Source organism: Electrophorus electricus, chromosome 13, assembly GCF_013358815.1.
Source record: "Electrophorus electricus isolate fEleEle1 chromosome 13, fEleEle1.pri, whole genome shotgun sequence".
Taxonomy (NCBI): Eukaryota; Metazoa; Chordata; class Actinopteri; order Gymnotiformes; family Gymnotidae; genus Electrophorus; species Electrophorus electricus.
In genome coordinates this window covers 19,119,810-19,141,338 of record NC_049547.1, presented here as the reverse complement: position 1 = coordinate 19,141,338, position 21,529 = coordinate 19,119,810, and the positions used below count along the sequence as shown (strand labels likewise).

Here is a 21,529-nt window from a genome sequence, read left to right as displayed (position 1 = left end):
GCGCTCCAGCTCTGTGATAGTGTTTTCAGGTGCCGCGTGTAATCAAAAGTGGTGGCTTGTATCGGGTCATTCACATCATGCCCTATGGTCCCTATGGCCTGGCCTTCTGGGATGCCACAGAGTAACCTGCTTTTGGTGGGCTGAAAAACTGCAGATTGTAAGTTCAGCTTACTACTGTTACATGATAATGACAGAGAGGTCTTCCTTTTCCCCCCCAGAGAGCAGAGCCAGTGCGGCTCCCTTTGAGTCCCAGTTACTGAAGGCTGAGGCTTTGTTGAAATTCAAATCAGTGATGTCCCGACAGATGGGTGAAACCTTAAGCAGGTTAGGAGCCCTTACGAGTTATACGTTACAAAAACTGTAACGTAACCTTTAGAAGGTTGTGATCAAAGTTAGTCATATGGAAAATTTGTGATGTCTGAACTAACAGCCACTGGACATGACAGTCTGAGTTTAGCCAGTTTATAAATTAATCCATGTTATGTCTTAAAAATTTGAAGGGACAGAAATTCTTGAAATGGTGTAAATTCTATATATAGAATTAGTATTAGCCCTGTTATACACACATTAACTAAGCTGACATTTCTTATCTGTCCAGCAAGTCTTGCATCAGAGAAAGTTGTGACATACCAAGTTTACCTCTGTGTCAAATCTTTTTTTAGACTGGTGGTTGGCGTAGACATAGAAAAAACAGGGGTGGGGATTCAGAGAGAATACAGCGCTCTGATTTTCTGAAACCTCTCATGCTTGGTAAGAATCTAATTTGGTATGAAGCCAGGGTCTGTTATGAAATCTTTTTGCCCTTGTAGTGTGTTGAAATGTAAATGAAATTAAAGTAGGCTTACAGAGGCTTGCTGTGCTTTGATCCAGTATAGTAATGCTCTGCTAAGGATTTACTGAACATAAATCTGTTTAAATATATGGGAGATTTATGGAATATAAAATATATGGAAATTGCAGTACATTATATGGTAATGTTTTTAATTTTATTTTCATGCATTTATCTGCAGACTGTTTTATTTTCAGCAGTTATAATACAGTGACTATAATTCATTTCTACTTCCTAACACACACACACACACACACACACACACACACACACACACACACACGTTCACACAGATCTCTCTCTCAAAATCTTCTATAAACTTCTAGGAGGTGAAACAGTTCAAAACAGTAGATTTATAAATCATGCCATAATTTGATGGTGATTTAACGTTCCAAAAGTGCAGATGAGTTCTTGTTTCCTAACTTCATTGCTACCATAAAAACAACTGGCAATGTACACAGATATTATTAATACATTGACCATTAGCATTAAAAACTTCCTTTTCTCTGGACATGACAAATCCCTAACTGTAATAGTTCAAAGGTGTTCAGTGAAAACAATAGCATTTGCAATTTGTATTTGCATAAGGAAGTAGGATTAATAGCAGCTAGTTTAACAACGAACCTTGAATAAAGTAATTAATTAAACATAGTGTTTGGATGTTGGATGCTTTATTACACAGAAATAATCCTAAATACTACATATTGAGTAATCTCTCTTTCTGAATATTTATCTGCCCCCACGTGGTGCTTCGGCATTGGTTTTGGGTTATTTCATGCCATTTTAGTAGGACACCTCTCAGGTACTGCATGGAACCTTATTGGAGATGAACCTCGCTATAGCCATTCCTATCTTCTTCTGAAAAATTCATAAGAAATTGCAGGCTTTTGAGGCTACAGTACCACGGTTACCATTTGACTGGTCATTTATCCCACTCTTGACAAACATGTCTTTGATGTTTTTGTCTGAAGAAGATTCCAGGGAGCAACTCTGGTGTATTGTAGTAAAATATGTAGAGGTAGTCAAAATTGCAGTGAAGTACAGAAGGTTTCCAGAGAAGCCGTGCATTTTTATCAGAGGTCCTTTATCAGCTGTGCAAGCAATCTCTATTGAATTAATGTTATCATTTTACATCTATCTTTTCTTACATAAACTAGTTCAAGCTCCTAGAATGGAGAAGCACTTTGCTTTCACAGCTGATGAAGGGCCTAAATATTTCAGAGTAGCTCTGGTTGTAGTTAGTGGCTGGCATCGTTAGTATTGTTCACATACTGCAAACCTGGCACTATGCTTCATGGCAGAGGACACAATACCAACCTTGAAAAGAACTCACCTAGACCTCCTGAGTGTGGGCATGGAAAATGAGGCCCAAAATAAATACAGAAACTTGCATTTGCCTCACACTTTTCTCCAAAACAACTTACAATTGTGTCCAAGTACAGATTGAGCAATAGAGGGTTAAAGGCCTTGATCAGGGGCCCAACAGTAGTAGTTGGGCAGTTGTGGGGTTTGAATTAGTAACCTTCTGATTACTGGTGAATCCAGTACCCTAACTGCTGAGCTATTATTGCCTGTATAAAAATAAGATAATTAAAAAAATAATAGATAATATTGGTTGTAGAAATGTACATATGTAGAAATTACATTTTTTTTTCATTGAATCTGGTATGTTTGGGTCAAAGGTCCCTCATTTTCAGGGTCAGATATTAGTCCAACGTCCTTGTACTGTTTCAGCTGGCAACACACTTGAGCCAAGTCTGCTAACGTTGACAGGACTGAAGCAGATGTTTGTGTGGTGGGAGATCCCCCAGGGCATGGTGACCTCTAAAACAAGCCCCCACACCACCTGCACCTCCCACGTCCTCTCCTGAGAATATGCTCTCTTACATTTGATCGGTCCCTGGCTCTCACTCTGAAAGACTAGAAAGCTGCTTATACTTAGACACTTGCTATCCAGGTCACAGGGGTAAAAGCATATCTCAAGCAAATTACCCACTAAAAAGAAGAGAAACCTCCTTTGTGTAACTATAAATACAAGAAGTTTGTATTTGCAATTACCATTTACATTAGGAATTAGAATTTATAGAAGCTGCTAGTATTTATAGAAGCTTAGAAACTGGCAATGCAAACAGGTCATTAATGCAATGGCCATTAACATTAAAAAATTCCTTTCCTCTGGACACGACAAATCCTTAACTGTGAGGGTCCAAAGGTGTTCAGTGAAAACAATAGTATTTGCAATTGGTATTTGCATTAGGAATGAGGATATATAGAATCTAGTCTAATATTGGGGCTAGCATAAAATAATATCCTAATTAATTAAATATAGTGCCTGGGTGTTATAGTGTTGTTAACAGAAATAATCGTAAATGCTACATGGTGGTTTTGTCTGTCTCTCCTTCTGACTATCTATGCGCCCCCTTGTGGTACCTAGTGGAGTCACGTTTCTGCTAACATGTAGTGATATATTTTCACCGGTAGGTGCCACTTCTGTCTAGGCTGTGGTAGAAATCTAATTCTCAACGTGAGTCCTATATGATTTTTAGCCTTTCACTCTGGCGACAGGTGCTGTAAGATCGTAGAGACTCAGCCTCTAAACTTTATTATTTAAAAACAGTGACTGCAAGTTAACAAAGTGAAGTCAAGCGTCTTGTCGTTACCCACTTAAAAGTCTCGCTCACGTGAACACATGAACACAAAACAAATCCTTGAATAAACTAAGTGCGTTGTGATTAAAATAATCCCATACTTCAAGTGTTGTAATTGTTGTAATCAAATTAATTACATCCTACAATCCAATGTAGATAAAGGAAAAAAAGATTACATTTTTCTTTTCCAGTTTCCTTATAATTAGGTACTGTTGGGCTCCTGAGCAAGGCCCTTAACCCTCAATTACTGAAGTTGTATTCAGTCATAATTGTAAGTTGCTTTGAAGTGTAAGCTAAAGGCTGTAAATGTGAATGTAAATGAATCTTTCCATCACCACGAGGACTGTGAAGACTCAGCTATCACATGCCCCTAAGTGAACATGAACCTTTCTTTGTAAACCAATGTACACCTTCACTTTAAAACAGATACAAACTATAGGGCAGAATAACAGTTAAACCTGACGACAGTATCATCACAAACACAAAATGATTTTCAAGTGAGACAATCCTGCAACAAGTGAAGCAGTCGTGGTCAAAGACAAATACAAAACCAATCAATTTCAAATGTTTTCTGCAACAAATGTTCTCTTTCTGGAGATTTACTTGAACTTGAACTTGAACTTGAACTTGAATTTACACAAATGTTACCATCAAGTAATCTAAAAACCAGCTGCACAAAAAACCCCTCCAACGCTAAATTAGGCGTAGTGGTTTATGGACATCAGCTGGACAAAATTCAATTGGATTCAGTTCAAGGTCTTATTTGCCAAATGCACATATGTGTAGCTCATACAAAGGTGCTGTGAGATGAAATGTGACAGCTCTAAATAATAACAATAGACTAGACAGTACAGACAACTTCACAAAGGTGGGTGTAGTGTGGGTCTTAAAAACAAGATTATCTAAGACAAACAAAAACGCACCTGGAGTGTCTCTAAATGTATGTATTTATTTATATGATAAACATTGTAAGAGTAAATCCAACTCTCTTCGTGGTAATTCAGCACTGCAGTGTTTGCTGAGGTATGAATATAAATAGGATACTGAGATTCAGTAAGCAAACGCTTGTGGATTTATTAAACTGATGTTTGTTTTTAAAGGGAAATGACTTTAGAATTTGCATAACAGCGAGGGAGAGGCTTGAACGACATGAACGACACTGTTTGTTATATCCCAGAAGCTTCGGATACTGTGTCAGGCAGTAAACGTCAGTCGAATCACTGATTCTGTAGGTATTTTGGCATTTGTTATGTTATCTTGACCAACCCCAAAGACTCAAAGAGTCTTTCTGTTCTATCTTCTGCATCTTATCCAAAATAGGGGTTAAAGTGTGCATAATGATTTCATATTAGTAATTATCTGGAATATTTAAGATCTTGTAATGTGCCTCATATAGGAATGTCTTCTGCTATAATCTGTGAACAATCCAGCACTTTCCGTAAGTGTCTAATGCACATAAATCACCATGTAATTTTAGATATTTAGTCTCACTTCTGACACTTATTTCAGACAAGCATCCAGATTTCTGAGATACTCTTCTGTAATTTGTATTGCACTACATCCCTTAACTCCGTATTATTGACCGAACTAACAAAAACATACATTAATAACATGAACCAACATTTGAAAGCTAGACCTCTTGCTCGTGTTATCCTTTGTGCAAGTTTTAACAACTAGGACAGTGAAGGAGTAAAAAAAATCATAGCATAGCTAATAAATAACACATTCGGTTGCAAACACCGTAGTCTCATATTAGTATTTCAAAATCATTATCAAGCTGGCATGAATGTGCAAACATAAATGTTAGCATAAAACATTATGTAAACGAGTAGTTGCCATAAGCAACTGGGAAAGGGTTTAGAAGCACAGAGACACTATTTTTTGTCTTCTTCTTCTTCTTTTCTTCTTATATCCTATATGTTAGAAGTAAGCTACAGGGAGTGCAAATCCTTATATACATAGAGCAAACTAATGTAGGACATTAATGCGCTACAGTCTTGTTGAGTAACCTTATACTGTTTACTTACTGGTGTAACACACAATTTTGTGAGTGCATGAACTGTCCCTGTGCTACGTGGTTCCATGCAGCTATGGTTCCCGCTGCTGTTCTGTTAGGAGCGAGTAATCTACTCCTTTCTGAGCCTCTAAACTCTTTTCTTATTCTCTAATTGGCCTGAACGTGAAGCTATGGGCCTAAAGTGATGGGACAGTGGTAGAAGGGGGCAGGGAGGGATGGTAGATGCCATTTTAGAAAAGACACTATAGGAGGGGTGTCCGAAAGAGTTCACCCCCACCCCATTTTGTACCATCCTGTTCCAATGTGGGAAGAGGCTTGAATCTCTTTATGTGGTTGAAGGGTGTCCTGTGGGGTTTTGAGTGCTGGGTCAGATGTGTCTTTGCTATGCCTGGTGGTAGGCTGGGAAAGGAGGACCTCAGTGGGGTGTCTGGCAAGATGCCTGTTTTAAACACTTGATTTATGTGAGGACAAAGTACGTGTGTGTGTGTGTTTGTGTGTGTGTGTGTGTGTTTGTGTGTTTGTGTGTGTGTGTGTGTGTGTGTGTGTGTGTGTGTGTGTGTGTGTGTGTGTGTGTGTGAGTGTGTGAGTGTGTGTGTGTGTGTGAGTGTGTGTGTGTGTGTGAGTGTGTGAGTGTGTGAGTGAGTGAGTGAATGTATGCACAGAAACAAGTGTTTGATATTCTGGCTACGCTTCTACTCTGTATTTAATAAAAATACTCTGGTTCTGTAAAGAGTGGTTCTGCATTCTGGACTGTACTCAAAACGCGCATAAACACACACAAAGCTCATGCTGATGTTGCATAGACCCAAATATTTTAATTCTGCCATAAAATACAATGAAGTATGCAGTGCATAATCACCTGAAGTCATATTTAAAGGTGCAATAAGCAGAATTCTGTTATACCCCGGCCAACCCTGGGAGCTGCAGTTAATGGTTTGTGATTCTCTGTGATGTGCAAGTATGGAAGTACGGCTGGAATAATTCAAAGCACACATACTATATATGGGCTCTTGCTTTTTCTTTGTATTGTATATCTAAGCAGCTTCCTTTCTTTTTGACATTTCAGTGATTTCACTGTCCCTGTACAAACCTACCCAATTCCCTCAACTTTCAGCAGTGAATGTTGATCCATCACAGTACAAGCCTTCCTAATCTCACAAGGCATGAAATGTTATGCTCAAAACCTTCATTTACACTTTTATCCAATGTAACTTACAATTCTGACATTTCACATCTTGAGCAACTGAGGATTAAGGGTCTTGAACAGGCAAACATTTGATAATATTTGATTGAGTCAAATACCTTAACCACTGAGATACCACTGCCCTCATGCTAGTGTCAAAGAATGCTATTGTCATAGAATGTAGACCCAAACATGGAGGACACTAGCGTTTCATTCTGAATTAACTACTCTATAACTTAATCTATAATCAAATATTTGTAAAGGCTTTTGTTGTTGTTATTTACATCATTCACGGAAAGTGCCTGCTAATTCTTAAAACACTTTTTATATACATTATTTTCCAAAAAAAATTATTCAACGCCTTACTGTGAAAAGAAAGATAAATAATAATAATAATAATAATAATAATAATAGTAATAATAATAATAATAATAATAATCATACATACATACATACATACATACATACATACATACATACATACTAGATAAATAAATGTCCAAATTCACAAACAATTCAATTGACAATTTTTCTTGTCATTTACTTTGGATCCTTGCATGCATTTTAAATTAAATATAATCCATATTCCCCCAATCCCTACCACTGATGCAATGACTGTAGGGCATGATCAATAATTAATGATTGAACATCCTACCAAATTTCCACCATCACATCACTGCCATGTCACAATCACTGCAGCATCACAGCACCATCAGGTCATCAACACTGCAGCATCAAATCACCGTTAACATCACGTCACCACACGTCACCATCACGTCACCACACGTCACCATCACGTCACCACACGTCATCATCACGTCACCATCACGTCACCACACGTCATCATCACGTCACCATCACGTCACCACACGTCATCATCACGTCACCACACGTCATCATCACGTCACCACACGTCATCATCACGTCACCACACGTCTTCATCACGTCACCACACGTCATCATCACGTCACCATCACGTCACCACACGTCATCATCACGTCACCATCATGTCATCATCACGTCACCACACGTCATCATCACGTCATCATCGCAGCACCATCTGGTCATCATCACGTCATCATCACGTCACCATCACGTCATCATCAGGTCATCATCGCAGCACCATCTGGTCATCATCACGTTATCATCACGTCACCATCACGTCATCATTGCAGCACCATCTGGTCATCATCACGTCACCATCACGTCATCATCACGTCACCATCACGTCATCATCACGTCATCATCGCAGCACCATCTGGTCATCATCACGTTATCATCACGTCACCATCACGTCATCATCACGTCATCATCGCAGCACCATCTGGTCATCATCACGTCATCATCACGTCACCATCACGTCATCATCACGTCATCATCGCAGCACCATCTGGTCATCATCACGTCATCATCGCAGCACCATCTGGTCATCATCACGTCACCACACGTCATCATCACGTCATCATCACGTTATCATCACGTCACCATCATGTCATCATCACGTCATCATCGCAGCACCATCTTGTCATCATCACGTTATCATCATGTCACCATCATGTGATCATCATGGCACCATCCCTGCTGGGTTGATTAAGAATTAGAATGAAAACTATGCTGTCTAGCACTGGGGTGATTTTCCCAATAGCATCAATTATTCAATCTCTCTCTCTCTCTCTCTGTCTCTCTCATTCTCTCTCACTCTCTCTCTCTCTCTCTCTCTCTCTCTCTCTCTCTCTCTCTCTCTCTCTCTCTCTCCCTCACTCTTATCTTACCATAGCTGTTTTAAAAAGTACAACAAAGTTTCTGTTTTCCCTCCATGAAAATGTAAATGTTCATTGTTCAATGTGTGTGTGTGTGTGTGTGTGTGTGAGTGTGTGTGTGTGTGTGTGTGTGTGTGTGGGGAGCTATCCCGACATAACCCCCCCTCTCACACACACACAAATTTAACGTCCACAAGACACAACACCCCCGGCTCTGAGACTCTAAGAGCAAGTGAGATCATTCCTCAGTTAAATCTTCAGCTGTCTCCAAGGTCTGCTACGATACAAAAGGGTGATTAGTCTCTCCGATTAACGCTCTGCATCAGCCAGACAACAGACTGTGTTTGGGGAATAGTAATCCGGGAGCACAAGCCCTCGCTCTCTGGCTCCTTCCTTTGGCCTGTCCCTTTCTGCCCCCTGCTTCATGATATTTTGTGTTTGTACTGATGTAGGTTGACTGAAAGTAGAGGCACAGTTTTGGTGTTTTGTTATGAAAATTCAACATATCTGTTCTGTCTATTCAAACAATATATTTTACACATATTTTCCCCGCTCTACTCAGTCTCTTAGGTCATATAAAAAATCATACCAGGCCATGTATAGAGTCTAATCTTCTATAGTTCCTAAAAGATTCTGTGCAGTTTATGGAAATTAATAAAGAAATAAATTTTTTAAATATGAAATTAATTAAAATTTCACCACTTTCATTCTCCAGGTTAAGGAGCCTATTCCTTTTTCATTTAATTATAAGTGCTTCTTTCAAAAAGGTAAGGATGTTCATTTCTCAAATAACAGAGAACATCGATTGGAGCTATGTTCTCTGTAATTGCAATTGTATTTGTTTGTGTGTGTGTGTGTGTGTGTGTGTGTGTGTGTGTGAGAGAGAGAGAGAGGGAGAGAGAGAGAGAGAGAGAGAGAGAGAGAGAGAGAGAGAGAGAGAGAGAGAGAGAGAGAGAGGGAGAACTCCTATTATCTGTAACTATGAATTCAATAAAAAAACCAATTATTTTGAAAATGCACAGAAATCACATCTGTAGCAGGCCATGATGATGTTGGTACAAGGAAGCTGTTACCTCTGCATCAATACACCTGCTCCTTACACACACACACACACACACACACACACACACACACACACACACACACACACATGCACATTTGTTTACCTACCATTCTGACTTCTTAAGGATAAATGTCCCTTTGATCTCGGTATAGCTGAGGCTTCCTGTTACCATGGTGCCCATTCCATACTGTATCAGCTATCACTTCTTAAAACTGTACATGAAGGTCAGAAGAACTTACCACACATTTTCTCTTTTCTTTTTTGCATTGTTCATATATTTAGCCATTTTTTTGTTTCTTAGCTCACCACATTGTTAAGTTAACTGTTCCACTTTTTTTTTTTTTTTTTGGAGTAAAAAGACATTTTGATGTCACATGAGGATTTGCTGTAAAAGGACAAGTGCCTCTTAGCTCAGCTCATGTCTAAGCTTTGATTCTGTTTCCATAGACGTTCAAGATTAGATAACTGCCCCTGTGCATCAAGACACAGTTAAAAGCTCAAAACTCCTCAGATTTCATGGAGAAGAAAGGCAGTAGCATTTTTAAAACTTGCAAAACTTTAAAAAAACCTTTAAAACTTCACACACAAAAATTCAACAAATGTGCTCTCTCTATTCATACATTTGTAGAATACAAGTTAACAAAATATTTAGTGAAATTACATAGCAGATATTGTCCATCTTACACATAAAAGGATCAAACATCTCTTAAATACAAATTGTTAGTTTATTTAGTCTACAAAACATTTACAAAGATTTAGTCATCACTAAATATCCAAAGAAACAACTGTCTAACTTTCTAAATATTTCCCAAATGTCTCACCATCTATAATTTGTTAAAACCCACATTATTTAGAAAATGCATATTAACATAGGATGAATTAGCATGCATAATTTGTTGTCTTTGATAGGATTTCACATCATTATCTCTAATGTGTGCGCGTGTGCGCGTGTGTATGTGTGCATGTGTGTGTGCGCGTGTGTGGAATCTGGTCCATCCAACATTCTTTGTCACACACTGGCCAGAAGCAACTTTGAATTCTGAACTTCAGAACCAGTGGCTTCAGCCATCGAGCAGCTTGATAAAGAAACTGCAGACGGAGTGCCAGCCCTCGCTGCAGTAGCTCTCTCCTGTCTCTGTATCTGCCGCGGCCTCGCCGCCGTCCCCGAAATCTGCCTCCCTATCGCTCTGCATGGGCTCCTCCTCCAGATCTTCTGCCTTGGCCTGCTTCCTCTTCTCCCTGGCTCCTTCCTTACTGCCCGTTTTCTTGCCCATCAGCTCCCCTTTGCTGCCACCCTCAGCACGGCCACCTGCGCCCCCCGGTTTGGTTTCGGTCAGCTTCATGTGGGCAGCAGCCGGCCCTTTCTTGCACAGACGTGTCTTCAACACCTTCTCCCCCTCACATGCGCTGCTCCTCTTCTTCAGCTTCCCCACCACCTGCTTCCAGTACTGGGCTGGCTGGACACCATAGGCAGAGCACTCCTGTGGTTTGCCTGAGAACTGGCAGGTATAGGCCTCCCCCGCGGGGGTGGAGCATCTCACCTGGAGCAGCATGCTGTTCCCACCCTCGTGCACTGCCCAGGTGCACCGGTGGCCATCTTTGGTGCTCAGCTCTCCGGAGCTCAGGGCGGGCTGGCTCGTAGGGCCGGCATTGCCGCTGCCGGCCTCTGACTTCGGCCTAGTCTTCTTTTTGGCCTCGGCACAGGGCAGCGAGACGAGGAAGAGGAGCAAGGGGATGAAGAGTGGGCTTGACCGATGCCGCATGTCTGCGATGAGAAGTACACAAGGAGGAGATAAAGCTTTGTTAAGGGAAGAATAGCATCCGTACAGAAAACCACCAAGCAGGACAGGAAAAGAAAGAACCTGCGGGGGGTGGATCTAGGATTAGGGCATGATTATAAACCACAACAAGGATACTAAATTAATGTAGAGAAATAAAGCTGAACAATGCTGTTTACTGAATGCGTAACAATGCTGTTTACTGAATGCGTAACAATGCTGTTTACTGAATGCGAAAAAAATAAGTAAAACTGAAAATGTAGGGGGACTGGTATAAAAAGATTCATCTTCCACAGAGGTTGGAGACATGAATACCACAAAACAAAGTCTCCCTGAACCTCATCTTATAGCAGCAAAAACAGCCTACTCAAGGCATAGATGTTTCAACTTTTTTTTTCCCTATCACCAGTTTCTTATAATGGCTCCATCCAACAGAAATAGAATTAAATCTCAATGAAGTTTAACGTAGATCTATTGTTTACCTCCGTGTATTTTACTTACCGAGAAGAGAAGTTGCTTCAGGACTGCGAGAGCAAAGGGGTCTGAAGAGAAGAGTTAGAAACAGGGGGCAAGACCTAAAGAAGGGAGGGGGTGCCAGGGATAAAGAAAGAAGGGAGAGGAGGAGAGGAGGAGAGGAGGAGGGGAGGAGAGTATCAATGGCACAGGCTAAAACCTCCCTGATCTGGGCCCCTCCCTCCAACTCTGAAAACAAACAGACTCTCCTCCTCCTCCTCACACCCTTCCTCTCTAGTAACGGGGCTCCGACTTCTAAAATCCCCTCTGGGCAAATATTTGCTCAGATCTGTGCTAAACCAAAATATATTTGTTGACAGATTTTCTACGTTAAGTTTGTTTTTATGTGAACAATTGATAGTGAAAATGTAGCTGAAGATGCAATAAGTTGTCATAGAAAAAACCCCCACAATATCTACAAAGAAATTAGTCAGTATTTATCCAATTTACCAGTAATCAATGCATTAGCCAACTGGAGCAATTTACAGGATTCGCAGTAGATTACAGTTGCCCACCCTGGATATAATCAGTAGATACTAAAGCTAAACTATTGTTACTACAACATAAACAGTTTATTTAATAAAGAAACAATATCGATAGATCATCACTTTTCAAAAATGAGTGGTATGTTTGTTTTTGTCCTTTTGGGCAGCTTTCAAGCAGAAGACGCTCTGTGCCCTGTGGACGCCCTCCCTGTTTGAAAAAGTCACTCTGAAAGATTTGGCAGGGGTAAGAGGTGAAATGTCTTTATGTGTGTGTGTGTGTGTGTGTGTGTGTGTGTGTGTGTGTGTGTGTGTGTGTGTGTGTGTGTGTGTGTGTGTGTGTGAGAGAGAGAGAGAGCGAGAGAGAGAGAGAGAGAGAGAGGAGAGAGAGAGAGAGAGAGAGAGAGAGAGAGAGAGAGAGAGAGAGACTCACAATAAGAAAGGAGAAGTGTGAGTGTAAGCATGAGTTTGTGTGCCTGTATGGGTCTGGACTACCTCTATACCAGTGTGACTGGTCTAATGATGCTAGCATCTAATGATGCTAGCAGACCTGCTTGTCTCTTCCTTCCCACTCTGCACCTGTCCATGATAAAATGTTCCTGCCTTTTAGTAAAGAACCTGCACAGGCAGTTTTTTTCATTGATGTTGTTTTATATATTTTTCTTTAACTGGCAGCAAGACAGTGAATGTGGAATTCTGTGATTCCAACTAAATGGGATTCAGAATAGTGGAAACACTCCCCTCTAGTGGTGGTAGTGGTGTGTGTTTTAAATGCAAAGATCACGCATGATATCAAGCCAAACATGTCTCAGTAAAGACAATAAGTATTACTTTATGTTCTGTAGTATTCCTTGAGACCTGCATTGGGCAAACCACCAGTTTTTATGGCAAGCTCTGACCCTAACTCTACATGACAGACTCGCTCAATTTGTAATTCTTTTTTCTAGGTATCAGAAAGGAGCGGTAGGCAGAAACAATAACATGATTGGTCTCATTAAGACCACAGCCATCTTTCCTATTTATCGTATCACCACAGTCTTTCCTTGTTGTTTTGCATGTGAATTGATGTGATCTCTTCCTTTCTCTCAGAGGGTGCTCATCTTCCTCGGCGCGGACGAATGACACTACAAGTGAGTCCTTGACAAGGCAGGACATTTCTCAAACACTAAGTCTCAGTTTGTCTTTTGAGATTTTACCGCAATCAGCGAGTGCAGTGGCAGTCCAGCCCCATCAACAGTGATTACGGTGAGCGCGAGACGCGCCAGCCACGACCTCGTGAGCAGCTAATGATGGGGGAGAGTGTAATTGTGAATCAGATGGAGGTGGAGGCAGGACGGCTGTCAGCCTACCCAGTGCTCTGTATGCAAATTCAACCCAGAAGAGGGGCCTGCCAAACAGTCGCCATGACGACTTGGCATTTTTTCCCTTTCGGTGCTAAGAGGAAGGTTCAACCAGGTGAGATTGTAGTCATCAGTGCATCCATGTCCTGGAAAGGTTAAAACAAGTCAGCATAAATAATGATTATTGATGATCATTTTTAAAAAAGATGCAAACAAACAAACAAACAAACCAAAAAATACAACCACATATAGAACAGGGCATATAATATAATATAATATTATATATATATATATATATATATATATATATATATATATATATATATATATATATATATATATATATATATATATATATATATATATATATATATTACGAAGTTATAGCAAGCAGTTTTACTATGATTTTTATTAATAGCAATATTTCTCCTTTCCTCTCTCCAAATAGCTGCTATATGAAGTGCGTGACGGCTTCATGGTATGTGCGTAGGCTGTGATTTGTGGCACTAGAGAAATTACACTGGAGAAATGGTTGTGCTGTCCTATCCATCTGTCACATTCTATGTGCAGTAAATTTCAGGGACATGTCAACAAACCCCCTTTCTTTCCAGTTGTATGCTACTACTGGTCAAAGATGGAAAACACTTCCAAACAAAAAGCAAAAAGAAATAAAGCTATCGCAGTTCTGCACTATGATTCTGGAGATATGCATTTACATTAACACAGTTTCTGTTGCTGCTTTGCCATGTATAAAATAATATCTGAACTCCAGTGGTAAATGGCTTTCTATCACAAAGCCATCCAGAAGCCCAGACCAAGAATTCCAAGTTTCCCACATCTATAGTTTTGCATTCAATTTTCAAGCTACAATCAGTTAAATCCCACACTTGCAGACTGTTCTTTAAATTCATGGATTCCAAATTCCTAGAATTATATTTCTGTTTGTATTAAACTTGTACTAGATAGAATGATCAGAAGCTCAAGAGGCTCACTGTAGTGCTACCACCACTGGATTGGATTCTGATTCAGGATCAGTTTTGTGTTTTCTCCTTGCCTGCACACACTCAGTCCACCAACACCTGCTGTTACATTGACCGGTATAAAAGAACATTTCACATCTCATACTAAAACCACTCACTCTCTGACAGAGGTATTGTCTCTGTCTCAAAGGAAGCATAGCCTTTCATCATTGTCTGGTTTGGCTCTGAGAGTGTCTTTGTCAAGGGCAAACTACAGCATGTTGCCAAGACTACTCCACTGTACCAGAAAACTCTGAATTGTAAATTGTGAAGTACTCGCATACAAAAAAAATAAAAAATCTGTCTGCATATAAAGGCAGATTTAAAAGGCTGTCTTCATCACAATCACAGATGAGTCCTGATACATGAAGAGAGGCATCTCGAGCAAGGATTTGTAGTGTGAACAAATTTGTCATTGTTGGCTTAGGTTTCCAGATGGATGCCAAAACCATTTTAAATTGCCCCCTAACACATTGAACCAGAGAATTAGTTTCATTGTGTAGATTTGTATTTGTGATTTTCTACATGCTTGCAATCTATTTAAACCCTAAATTGAATGTTCTGGACAAGGAAACATTCTTGTAAATGCCCTTGTAAATAAAAAGCTGATGTACAGAATCTATATATTAAAGATTAACTTGAAGATGAACTTGATCTGAGAAAAATGTTTTGATGTTTTGTTAGGTATCTACTTAAAGTAGGAAAGTTTTAAAATGCAATTTTAAGAAGCATGTTAGCATGGCCAAGGCTAACACTGCATTTTGTTGAAACTTGATTCTAATCAGTGACATTTGCTGGTTAAAAGCTTTGATGGTCTGTTTTAAGGTAAAGGACACAGGTAAGTGTCCTAATAATGGAAACACTTAAGTAAGTCTGAAATACAATGCATATGGAAGCAGGATTTTTGGTTTCATGTATAAAAATCCTGGGTTAAGTCATTTTAATCCTCAAAAGGTTGGATGACCTCACATGACCTTTCCCTGTCTCAAGGGCACGACTGGTTTGTTAACTGTGAAAATGTTACGGCTCCTGGCGGGTTGTTTGGTGGAATAATGGACAGAATCAGAATCATGTTCGTGAGTGGTCTAGACATTTGTGATCCTAAGGTTCTGGGGGACTGTATTACAGTGCAGGTGTTAGAGCGTGCGTCTGAGTCAAATAAGAAAGAAGAACAGAAAGAAACTGGATTTTTCCCCCTCAGAAGGTTCAGGAATCATACACTAGTGGCGTTCAAGGGTCTCTGTTCTCTGTGGTAAATAGGCATTAATTGGCACTCTACGCCAATTGATTTGCATCAGAAAGCCTTCTCTTGTTTTCAGAGCTTTAACTTGACCAAAAAGGTCAGCAAAACCAAAATCCATATTTCATTTAAAGCAGGAATTAAAAGGGCTAAGCTTGGCTGCAGTTGTGATGATTAGGAAATTCTTCTCTCTGCTGAATGCCATCGTTGTTGTCTTCCTAGGAAGTGAATGGGTAGCTGTGCTTTGCATCTGGTTATGCTGATTACTGCTCCATTTCCTGTACTTGATGAAGCACTTTCGTGATCTTTCCTGCCAGTCCCTTCCTGAGCTTCCATGTTCTCCACATTAAACATTTCCAATAATTAACATCCTCTTTACTCCACCCCCACCTCCGTGGGTAAATTGAAGTCATTTCAGATCCAAAACATCTGATAAAGCTCTGACTGCCTTTTTTGCCTGTGAACAAATTATGACACAGTGCTGTGAACAGAACAACTCAGCTCTTTACTTCATTGTTAATAAGCTTTACTCCACTGTTACCCTGCCTTAATCTAGTTTCTATGCCTTACTTCACTATTACTATTCCTTACTCCATTGTCAATATGCCTTACTCCACTGCTAATGTCTTACTCCACTACTACTATGCCTTACTCCACTATTACCACGCCTTACTCCACTGTTATTATGCTTAACTCCACTGTTACTATGTGTTAATCCACTTTTACTATTCATAACTCCACTGTTACTATGCCTTACTCCACTGCTAATGTCTTACTCCACTGCTACTATGCCTTACTCCACTATTACCACGCCTTACTCCACTGTTATTATGCTTTACTCCACTGTTACTATGCCTTACTCCACTGTTATTATGCTTTACTCCACTGTTACTATGCCTTACTCCACTGCTAATGTCTTACTCCACTGCTACTATGCCTTACTCCACTATTACCACGCCTTACTCCACTGTTATTATGCTTTACTCCACTATTACCATGCCTTACTCCACTGTTATTATGCTTTACTCCACTGTTACTATGTGTTAATCCACTTTTACTATTCATAACTCCACTGTTACTATGCCTTACTCCACTGCTAATGTCTTACTCCACTGCTACTATGCCTTACTCTACTATTACCACACCTTACTCCACTGTTATTATGCTTTACTCCACTGTTACTATGTGTTAATCCACTTTTACTATTCATAACTCCACTGTTACTATGCCTTACTCCACTGCTAATGTCTTACTCCACTGCTACTATGCTTTACTCCACTATTACCACGCCTTACTCCACTGTTATTATGCCTTACTCCACTGTTATTATGCTTTACTCCACTGTTACTATGCCTTACTCCACTATGACTATGCCTTAGTCTACTGTTAGTATACCTTACTCCACTATGTCAGCAATATGACTCCAGGAGTAACAGCCCCATTGTCACTATTAGGTGTCTAATTAGTGGCTAAGGAACTATTGGTTACTCTGTCCAGGGGATACGAGGATAAGGATTTCGACAATAATGCAACCTTTGTGAATAAACCTATGTTAGCTTTTATTTATGCTATGCCTTGTGTTTTGTTCATGTTATGTCATGTGTTTCTCATGCTCATAAACCAATTGGTTCTTATTCTGAATGCATGAACGGATTGACTATATGATAGATCAGCCCTACAGTAGACTAGTGCACACATTAACCAACAGGAGGCCTGACTGTTCAACCACACTGCTTGCTTATCAACTAGAAGAATATGATCCCATGAAGTATGGCTGGGCCTGTTGTTTTACTCGAATCTCTGTAATTGAACCACAAACCCTTCCCCCTTGTGTAGGATGTCTGTGTATATGTTACGCACAATAGCCCAGGCTTGTACACTCTCTGTCAGTCAGTTTGCACCACTCTTTTATTGTGTCTGTTTAGCAAAATCAGAATCTACAGAATTCTGTTAGACTCACTAAAAGCCCTTGAATGTTTTGCCCATCTAAAGCATAGACTTGAATTCATTCTCTGTCTGCCATGCCAGATGGAATTAGAAGATAAACTCTTAATCTACACTTGCCAGTTTATACTGCAGTGAGCAATACTGTCTGAAACTTGAGTCCAAATCCAGTCCTTGATTTTGTAGTTATTGATTGAACAGTAGGAGTAGGTTTTTTGTTAGACTTTATTTAAAGGTAAAGATATGGTGAAAGATCTCTGCTCCCCTGTTCTTAATCTACTTCTGCATTTTACTTTCACAACATGCCAATTGTTTTATTTGAAAAAAAAAAAAGACTTCGAATGGCTATTGGCTTTACTTATGTAGTACATTTATGTAGTATCTACATTTAGTGTAGTTTCGTGTCACACTAAATATTGTTTTTACTAAATTATGGAGAAAAAAAAATGTACCAGAAAGTATCTACATAGACTAGTCACTCTCTGTCCTGTTCCCAGAATATTGATGCATTTGAATGTTTTTTGTCCGTCTAACACTTCTATTTTATAATTCTATAGAGCTTGTTATTTATGAAGTGTGTGAGATCAGGGAAAGTGCTATAATGTGCAGTGCAGGCATCCTCAATGACCTGGACTTGAATAGAAACAATACTGTTTGACAGGTACCCTGAATCCTCCCAGTGATTCCAGTTCCTAGTATTCATGTATGTACTGGGTGGATGTTACTAACATCTTCCTGTGTGCACTGCACTCTACTAAAGCATAGCACTTCTTACTTGGATTGGTCCCTTTCAAAAAATGGGGGACTTGCAAATGACTACAAATACCGTCAGACCAACCCTATGTGAAATTAACTGTGGGATAATATCTGTGAGTATTATTTTTTGTCTTTAATAGAGTTTAATAAACATCTGTTCTCTTATAAATAAATAAATCGAATTAGCTAGTTCTTACATGAAAGTATTGCTAATGCGATCGAGGGAGTATGGAACTCGGGTTTACACAGCAAGCTTTGTATTAGTCTTACACTCCTTACTCTTTATGCTCTGTAAGCACTCTCACGCTACATCGGCCCCTTTGCAAACTTGAATCCATGGATGAAAGCTGTTTCTTGCAAAGTATCTCAATTATGGAATGCTCTACCGGACAGAATTAAAAATGATCCAACTTTGAAAGTTACTTAAAATTCATCTTTTTAGACTGGCCGTTATTGATGTTTGATTATTTATTTATTTATTGTCGGGTCGGTTTGTAGAGGTTTAGATTTAATAAAAGCACATTAATGTAATGAAAGAATAATAATAATAATAATAATAATAATAATTATTATTATTATCATCATCATCATCATCATCGTCGTCGTCACGCTCTCCTCCTCAACTCCCCCTCCCACGTGATGCAACGTTCCACGTGGCTCTTATTTATGTTTCTTTTCTGTCAGCGTGTCCCCACGTGCTCTTTGTTTACTCCCTTTTCCACAAGTTGCCACGGCCCTCTTCTTACCGACCTTCGCGCAATCAGTGTGTGCATAACTAACCCAATGTTGGTTTCAATCCTCGTCCGTTTTTGTTACCTCGTTGTGTGTCCGTAGACGTTTTCGACGTTTTCGAAACTACTGTGTTCACGTCGTGCCTTGCGGTGTACCTGCGTGTCGTGTTCGCGACATTTACTCTCAGTTTCATTAAACGTCTTTTTGTTCAAGCAAGACGTCTTTTTTTGTTCCCGACTCGCGCATGCATGCTGCGTCGGCTCGTCGCTATTAATTATAAGACTTTTCTGAAAAGTTGCTGACGTCATGCAGGGATCTTAGGCACTGGTGTTCAGGGAGATTCATGCGGAGACTATTCCAAGAAAGTTTCAAGGTCTGCTCTGTAGCTTGGAATTCCATGTAGAAATGCACATACACGAACAGAACTTCTCAGCACATGCATGCTAAATTATTCTGTATTTGAACTCTTCCGTGTTAGACACGCTGAGAAGCAGTTTGGGTCAGTGGGTGTTCATTGCAGTAGTTAATGACAGATGGTTATGGATGTAGTTAGTGGCAATAACAGCAAATGGACATCCATACAGAGGAAAAAGCTGAGGCTCAAAATTACATAGAAAGTAGACTAAAGAGATAGACAGAGGGTTTGTATGCACACACACACACACACACACACACACACACACACACACACACACACACACACACACACACACACACACAAAAACTGCATTCTAATGACTTGTTATGCTTCTCTTTTCACCTTGCAGTGACAGAAGCCATCAGAGTGGTGATTGCAGCGACTGAGGATCTCTCAAGGAGAAGAAGAGCTTTTAGACTGGCCAGGCATGTTAATACTGAATCTCAACCACTCAGTGTCCTGTGTGTTAGAGACAGGCGCCCTGTAACCAGGGCTATATGCTGATAACCACTCACTCAGCTCCAGATAAGCTTTTGAAAGAACATTCTAGCATGGTCAATCTATTGCCATGGGAATGACTTATGACGTATATGATTTATAGCAAAAATGATCTAAGCTACATTATTATTTAAATTGAACTGTATAGGGTGTTTTTAAACAATACTTTAATGAGTACAGAATAAAATATACATTGCATTCACACACATATGCATTGCATTTAACATTCTCTTAATCTGTCTCAACTGCCTCCTTTTTTATCCAGCGTATTTCATAGATCAAAACCTTCAGTGTAGGGTAAGTGCGCTCAATTTCATTATTAATACAATCTCCAGTGTTCTGTTTGATGTGAGATGTCTTATAGCAAAGACTGTTTGGAAAAGCTCTCAGAATTCATATTATAATAAGTATTATACTAGTATTGTACAGTATGATTCTGGAATATTTGATTATTAGTGAACATTAAAGATAGCTAACAGTGTTGTTAATTGTTAGCAATGTTTTGCGAGAGACTTCTTTGTTTGTTTGTTTGTTTCTTTTAGTGGCTGACGCCTAAGAAACCCAATTCTCTGCACTCCTCTCTGATTCTAGCGTACTGAGTCTCACAGAATGATTACATTCGCTTCACTTTCAGTGATAATTACTGAAACTCCAGTTTAAAGGTGTTCCCCTAAGTATTAAATATACCTCTAATATGTCTCTATACCATCATTCGATGTGGATCAGTATAGCTATCATAAGCTAACAGTGGGTCATCATGACAATCTGGGGAGCCGGTCATGTGACCAAGTAATATGCAGCTTACAAGCAAATCTCAAATTCTACATTTGTACACTGGCAAATGCTCGTGAGATATTCCAGTATATTCAGTGTTATGTTAACAGCATATATAACTATATTTGTTCACCCTTCCTATAAAGTCTGGCTTCTAAATATATATGTTTATGATAAGAAATTGAGAACCACAATTTTATCTACAATGTATTGTTATTTATCTGTCTGCCTCTATTTCTTTTTAATCCTCAAATTCAATGCCATTTTCTATAAACAGAGAGGAACAGAGAGGCTGAGTTAATTGCAGCATGTGAAGCCCTTGTCTACAGCTGCATGAAGAGGTCATGAGAGGATAATGTCAGATCACTAAAATATCACTGCAATTATTTCATAGATAGCAGTACATTTCTTTAAAAAACAGCAGTGTTTCTATAGTGCATCCAGCCAAAGCAGATGTGTGATCTTCCTGCTGACATGGATGGGCACAGCTGGATGAACATGGATGCAGAGATCCTCTCTCTCTCTCTCTCTCTCT

At 39.6% G+C, this 21,529-nt stretch overlaps 2 protein-coding genes and 1 long non-coding RNA gene across 3 annotated transcripts; 2 read left to right on the top strand and 1 right to left on the bottom strand.

The window, feature by feature from the left end:
* The first annotated feature begins 77 nt into the window (after nt 1–77).
* LOC118242350 (histidine-rich glycoprotein-like) lies at nt 78–8,238 on the top strand. The gene is made up of 2 exons (XM_035532938.1): nt 78–121; nt 7,377–8,238. The coding sequence occupies exons 1-2, from the start codon at nt 78–80 to the stop codon at nt 8,236–8,238; spliced, it is 906 nt and encodes a 301-aa protein (XP_035388831.1).
* A 1,968-nt stretch (nt 8,239–10,206) lies between these two features.
* Nucleotides 10,207–11,860, bottom strand: fgfbp3 (fibroblast growth factor binding protein 3). The gene is made up of 2 exons (XM_027029538.2): nt 11,780–11,860; nt 10,207–11,265 (listed from the first exon to the last, which is right to left on the bottom strand). Exon 2 carries the CDS (start codon nt 11,261–11,263, stop codon nt 10,562–10,564), a length of 702 nt encoding a protein of 233 aa, XP_026885339.2. The 5' UTR covers nt 11,264–11,265; nt 11,780–11,860; the 3' UTR covers nt 10,207–10,561.
* A 604-nt stretch (nt 11,861–12,464) lies between these two features.
* LOC113589745 lies at nt 12,465–20,155 on the top strand. Its single transcript, XR_003412018.1, has 3 exons — nt 12,465–12,520; nt 13,363–13,403; nt 20,072–20,155. It is a non-coding gene; the product is annotated as an uncharacterized LOC113589745 (long non-coding RNA).
* Nucleotides 20,156–21,529: the final 1,374 nt, after the last annotated feature.

Coding starts and splice junctions, on each gene's coding strand:
- LOC118242350 (XM_035532938.1), top strand. CDS start 78: ATGCCCTATGGTCCCTATGGCCTGGCCTTCTGGGATGCCACAGA. Junction 122..7,376: donor GCCTTCTGGGATGCCACAGA/GTAACCTGCTTT, acceptor CAATCACTGCAG/CATCACAGCACCATCAGGTC.
- fgfbp3 (XM_027029538.2), bottom strand. CDS start 11,263: ATGCGGCATCGGTCAAGCCCACTCTTCATCCCCTTGCTCCTCTTCCTC.